The sequence below is a fragment of the Harpegnathos saltator genome, unplaced genomic scaffold, assembly GCF_003227715.2.
Source record: "Harpegnathos saltator strain DR-91 unplaced genomic scaffold, Hsal_v8.6 scaffold650, whole genome shotgun sequence".
Classification (NCBI taxonomy): domain Eukaryota; kingdom Metazoa; phylum Arthropoda; class Insecta; order Hymenoptera; family Formicidae; genus Harpegnathos; species Harpegnathos saltator.
The window spans coordinates 308,699-315,286 of record NW_020230483.1 but is presented as its reverse complement, the minus strand read 5'-3'; the positions used below and the strand labels follow the sequence as shown (position 1 = coordinate 315,286).

At 50.0% G+C, this 6,588-nt stretch overlaps 1 protein-coding gene across 1 annotated transcript in view; it reads left to right on the top strand.

Moving 5' to 3' along the window:
• Positions 1-980: 980 nt before the first annotated feature.
• LOC105187497 (myoneurin) overlaps positions 981-6,588 on the top strand; it is a 29,046-nt gene continuing 23,438 nt past the window's right edge. Inside the window, exon 1 of the mRNA XM_011148311.3 lies at positions 981-3,272. Within this exon, the coding sequence (XP_011146613.2) occupies positions 3,105-3,272 (168 nt within the window). The 5' untranslated portion in view covers positions 981-3,104. The remainder of the gene's footprint in view (positions 3,273-6,588) is intronic.

Genomic DNA, 6,588 nt, shown 5'->3' with positions numbered 1-6,588 from the left:
ATCGAGAACGTAGACGTGTGCGCGCGCGCGGTAAAACCGTGTGAAGAGAGTAATTTCGTCGAAGAGACGCAGCGAGAGCTACTCTTCTCTCGAGAACTGCGCATCGAGGTGTGCTCGATGCGCCGAAAGCCAGGTACCGCAATTTTCCGACGATTCCAGGCGGAATAAGGATAACGCCACGTTCCCGTGGCACGGTAATCTCTCGAGCAATCCTGTCTCCGAGGGATGCGTGTTCGCGTTTATGGCGTTATAAATGTTCAATGAGATGACCACTGAATCCCCCTGTATCGAAATTGGAACGTTAGAGATACATCGCAGATATATTTCCGCGCTCCTCGTGCCGCAATTAATTTCAACGTCGAGCAGGCCGGCATCTCGGCGACCCAATTGTCCGTACCTCTTCAAAAATCGATCAGAATCAGGTCAAACGCGAGAGCCGCGAATGAACCCCATCCGTCTACATTCTCCGTCATCGAGCTATCCGCGATTCGTTCCCGTCCGCCGATTTTCCAACTCACGGATATCGCGTCGTCGCCGCGTGAGAGGTGAGTCAATAAGCTTCGCGTTCTGATTTCTCGCGATCGCCCGTTCTCGACTCTGCGTTCATCATCGATCCTTATGGCACGCACTGGTGTACCCCGAAACGTCGCGCTCGCCAGACACCTCGAAGAGAAGACGAAGCGCGGTCCCCCCAACAGTATACGCGTATTTCGGCTGATCAAACGAGCCGGAAGAGAATCATCACAGCGATTCCTGGCGTGGCCCACGGCCATTTTACGACAATTAAAAATCCCATCGCTAACGAACGCCGTCGAGATAGTAAACGGTAGTACAGAAATACGTGGATACTTGCATACATGGTGTGAACGAGAGTACACACAAGTGACTCTCATTAAAAGGAAAGAGAAAAAAGAGAGAGAGAGAGAGAGAGAGAGAGAGTGAGAGAGAGAGAGAGAGAGGGATGGAGGGAGGGAGAGACAGAGCAGCGACATGGGAGGAGTTCCCTGCGAGTGCTCTCTCCGTCTGCGGAGAGACCACTCTCGGTGGCAGAGGTGGTCTCTGCTCACCTGAGCGTTTCAGGTGGCAGTCGCCCTGCTGAGTCGCTCAGCGACGGGTTCTCCTCGTGAGCGCCGCGAGCGCGATTCGCCCAGCCTCCTCCGCGCCGTTGCACGGCGAGAGCAGAGAGCAAGACTTTTGCCGTGCGAGAGAGAGAGAGAGAGAGAGAGAAAGAGAGAGAGAAAAAGAGAAAGAAAGAGAGAGAAAAGAGAGGGAGAGACAGAGAGAAAGAGACAGACTTGGACGACTTCCGTGCGAGTCCCTTCGCGCGATGCGAACCGGAAGAATCGTAATTCTTACCTGCGGCAACAGCAACAGCAACAGCAACAACAACAACAACAATAACAACAACAACAACAACAACATCTACCTCCCGAATTCTCCTTCGTAGACCGATAAAGCGGCCGTCGGTCTTTCGAAGACAGATGCGACCGCTTCGAAGACGTTCGATCTCGTCCAATCGTCAAGTCCTATCGCCAGTAGGACGATTTTACTTTGCGAGAGAGAGAAAAGGAAAAAGAGAAAAACCGATCGCGCGATCGAGTTGATCGAGTCGGGTTGTTTTAAACGAGGACTGATCGATAGCTCGGACCGACTCGATCAGGTCGGAGAGATGTTTTCCAGTGGAATGGCGGTAGATTAAAAACAGAGAGATAATTACGGTCTCTTGCCGGCTGAAGAAGAGGAAAATCCTTGGTGAAGCAATCTCGTCCAGTTAATTATTCAGCCCGTTACCAGTGCGTCCGTTCGAAAGGAGCATCCTCTCGACGGCGGTCTCTCTTTCGACGGCGCAAGAATATTTAAGTATCGCTCCGGAGGGGTCTACGTGAATCGATCAATTCTCACGATGAGCGATGCACGCCACGCGACGTGATCGCATGTTGCAACGCAATGAAGAGCAACGCGATCGCCAGTCGTTCCGCCGAAGCGACGCTTTCTGATCGAGAGGTACGATCGGGATTTCGGCGGCGGATCCACGCGCGCAGAAAGTGAGCGTCGCCAGCAATTTGGTGATCCGGCCAATCGGCGACGATCGGCCAGCCGTAGCTGTGTGCACACGAAAAGAAAAACAATCGTCGACGCTTATTAAATGAACCGAGGCGATTTTAACGAGCGATCTATAGACGGACGTGCGTGACCGCTCACGAGCGACGTATAAATTTGTCGTGAAATCGACTCGTCCGACGGCATTCTGGCGGAATTATCGAGGTATCGCGTAATAGCGAGCGACGGTAAATACGGCTGCAAAAGGCGCTCGCGGTCGCGAGCAGCCGCGAGCGCGAAGAAAAAGCCAGTCGAGGGATTCACGACGATAACGATGAAGAAAGTGTCGGCGAATAACGAGAAGATCTTTCCAGAGCAGCGGGAGCATGCACGGCGGGTCGTTTGTTAACGAGCGAAGAAAGACAGTCGACGTCGCCGAGTAGCCCCGAAAGAATCAAAGTATCCGCCACTTGTACGCGAATCTGATCGGACAGGAGACACGATAAGAAACAAGAGCACTAATTAATTTACACAAGATCCAGCGGAACGACTCACGCAGAGTAACTCTGTAGCTCACGCACCCCCGATAGAATGTGAATTAAAAGGGACGGCGAGGAAAACGCGGTCGGTCGTAAATCTCGCGCCGATCAAGGTGACAGCGGAAGCCAACGCTGTTATCGCGGATAATTGTGCCAATAATCACGCGGTAATAATTCAACACCGCGAGACAGGCTCCACACAGGTGTCAGCGATAATCGCGATCGACGGTGGGGTCGATCGGGCCGGTGTATCGATCGATAATATCGTGTTAAAGATCCGCGAGGCGCATCATTGAATTGAACGCGTCGCGGAAAATATTCTTTCTCCCTCTCTTGCCTCTTGCTCCTCGCGAGGATGCGACGAGGTCGCGCTTAAGAATCAACGGTCGCCGGTTCGCCGGTCGGCTAAATGTCACGCGTGAAGTCACGAATCTCGTCGAAGTGTCGCGAAATCGCTTTCGAGTGCCGAGTGTAAACTACTAATGAGCGATCGTTAATCACTCGCATACCACACGCAAGTGGAGCATGATGGGAGAGGTGATTCGTGTTTCCGGGAGGGCGGCGGACGTCGGGGACTTCCTCAAGGAGGCCATGCTGTCACAGCGATTCGCGGATGTGGCCCTATGCTGTCCCGGAGGTCAAAGGTTCCTCGCGCATCGCCTGGTCCTGTCGGCCGCGAGCCCTTACTTACAGGTCGGTGTATTCGGCCTCGCGGCCGAAATGTTTTCCCACGAGGAAAAATATTAACGACTCTCCCCCTCTCTCTCTCTCTCTCTCTCTCTCTCTCTCTCTCTCTCTCTCTCTCTCTCTCTCTCTACTTATTTATGTCTCGGAAACCGGCGTTCTTAACTTGATTCTCGGTTAACTGCTTTCTTCTCCAAAGTTGCCTAGTTACTTTAAAACGATAAATTGGTAACCAAACAGGACATATCGCTTGATCAAGTCGTGGATAGATTTCAACGGAGATAGTAATTATCGATTTTCTCTTTCTTAAACGCTTGTGGATGAAGCCGACAAGTGACTGGCCATTAACTGCAGCAAAATCGAGTTATAATCAATGAGAACGAATAAAAATGCAAAATTACATGTATTGTATTACTAGAATAATTCTCTAAATAAAAAAATCCTCTCCCCGTGAAATATCTCACACACAACAACAGCAAAAAAAAATATATATAGCTTAAAAATAAATTTCTAGAGAAAGGATAACGGAAATTGTACTCATGGACTCAGTCCAGAGCAAACACCTGGATCTGTACGTGACTTGTTAAAAGTTATATACCATATATTCCTTTTACGTCTATTTTACAAGTAATTACTAAGTACACTCGTTGCGACTGAAAAGAGGCTTCCGGTCTTATCTTCGCCCATATGTGTTAAAAAGAAAAGAAAAGAAATAGCTCGTCTCGCGTGTTCAAATGGCGTGTTAGTTACTGAATAACAGAGCAAGCGATTAATCTCGTTAAACTCGAAGCACATTTCTCGAGACGGACGTCTCTCGTCTCCTCCATTGCGTCGCGTAACCGTTGTGTGTGTGTGTGCGTGCGCGCGCGTGCGTGCAAAACCGATTGTATGCGCGCTGACGAGCGTTTAATACCGCCGAATTATGTCACACGGAAATAAAGATAATGCGATATCGCAAACTGCAGTGGCGCGAGCGCGAGCGCGAGCGCGAATGCGAGCGCGAATGCGAGGTTTTCTTGAAACCGACGTGTTGGCGTTACGATGCATGTTGCGCTCCCGCGACCTCGCCGAACGAGGAGTTGCGCGATCGTTAAACTGCGTTACGCCACCGGAGATTGGAACACGAGCGCAAAATTAACAAGACGAGGCTGTGTGCGGCGCGACATCGAGGATTAACGTGCGGTAGGGTGTCCTACGATATCGCGGCGCGCTCTTCGAGGCCGACTCTCCCCTCCGAGAGATTCGACTCGAAATCGTGTCAATGGAAAACACGTTTCGTTTCATTTTTTTTTTCACGACTCTCGTCTGCGTTTCGATTACACCGGCGTATACGACAGCTGTAAAATTGAGGGCTCAAAATGGATAGGGACTGATTTTGATTTTCTCGAATTCTGTCGAAAAGAGCCTTCTCGAGTGAACCTTCTTCGGATCTACTTCTGGAAGAAAGATTTATCTCGCTATCTTCGACAGCTCCGAGGAAGAATCTCGCGCGACACTCGATCGATCTTCCCCGACACCTGAGTCGTCGACGCGCATTCTTCAACTTTCGAGCGATCTTCCGTCGCGTTTTTGCGAAATAATAAATAAAATATTTACGAAGCGCGGTTTTGCGTGAACGGAATGTCTCGGCACAGCCGTGGAAAAACCGTGGAGACAAATTCCGATGTACTCAGGCAATTACAAATTAATGTCGCGTGAGCGACGTGAAAATTGTCAGTTATGTGCGTCGCTTCACGTGATTCGCGTGACACGAATTACACTTTCTAATCTGCGCCAAGTAGAATGTCGAAAAGAAACATTTCTCGTGTTTCAACAGCGAAACTCAAAGTCGTATACATCCGCAACTCGCGCACTCGCTCTCGATTGCTTTTTTCTCTTTTCTCCCGTGATGCTCTCCTTCGTCAAAATTCAGTGCATCTCGCTCGGTCAAGCGCAAACCGGATTGGAACATGAGCGCAAAATTGATCGCAAACTTTTTTTTCACGCGCGCGTCGTATTTTCAAATAGCGTCGCGGCACGGATCGCTTTGGCCGGAAACAGAAGAAAACGACATTACCATCGTGTGTCGCGTTAGCGCGACGTCTCTGGTTCTTCGCCGCCGTTCTAAGGTCGCGGAAAAAGCGGTCTACGCCGCAAAAGGTTCTCCTTCTCGCTACGACAAATACGGTAACCCTGACTTCGATTGCCGGCGGGATTCGCAGATCTTCGATCTTCGGCGCGGTCAAGTCGCGATTCGCGCGCATCGCGCATTCCTGCGCATACCAGCCGACCCTTTTGCGGCCGTTGAAAAGCACACGTATCGCGCGCGATGCATCGTTTCAGTACTCCCATTCGCAGCTTTCCGACGCGTATTCCCGGCTTCCTCGACAACTCGATTTATCACCATCTGACCCAGTGCACCCAGGCTTCTTCGAGATTCTACATTTTTCTCGATTCTCTTTGCGCGTTCCAACGAGAAAGCGAGAAAAAGGAAATAATCGAATTCCGCACGCGGCGCGTTTTAAAAGCGCGATTGCGCGAAACTGCTGTGCGCGAGCGAAAATCAAAAAGGGGATGCTGCGGGACGCGAGACTCGCCGCAAATCCGCTTCGAATTAGAGATTCGAGCAAGTTTTGCTGCCAGTGTTTTTACCAACCAATTAAAGGGGCTGCTATACCACGTGACTTAATTAGCCATTGATGGAGAGAGAGAGTTATAAAGAGAGAAAGAACCGATATCTGATTTTGTTTTGTTTCAATAATAATTCGCTATCTGATGATATTTCACGCACGGTTAAAGCGATTCGCGTCGAACAGAAATTCAGAAAAAAGTGCGAGGAAACGAACGAGGAGACTGACTGAAATATCGTCAAACAGCGCGTAATTTACAGCGCCGATGGCGGCACAATGCAGGTGCTGCTTTAATTAGCGCGAGTGACTTGATTAATCGCGCGCTCGCAACTGATTGATTGTATTTAAATATCGTACACGCGCGGGCGCGCACACACACGGTGTGTGCGGTCTTTGAAAATATAGATCGCCGACGATCACGTACACCATCGATAAAAATCGGAGTCTTTCCGCAACGCGCAGTCGCTCTCATTTGAAAAGCGCGCGATGAGATAACAACGGAAAAGATAAAAAATTGCACATCTCTCGTCATTAATTAATCGCGATACCAGAAATATCGCAAAGTCGCAGAAAGAGTCCCGAGTGTCGAACGGTCTCGCCTTCCTTTGCGAAATAGGTTGCGCGATTTGTGAGCTCGATTGCGCCACCGGTTCCTTACATCTCGCTTTTTTCATCTCGATAAGCGTGGAAAATCACACGTGGTCTAATTAGCGCGA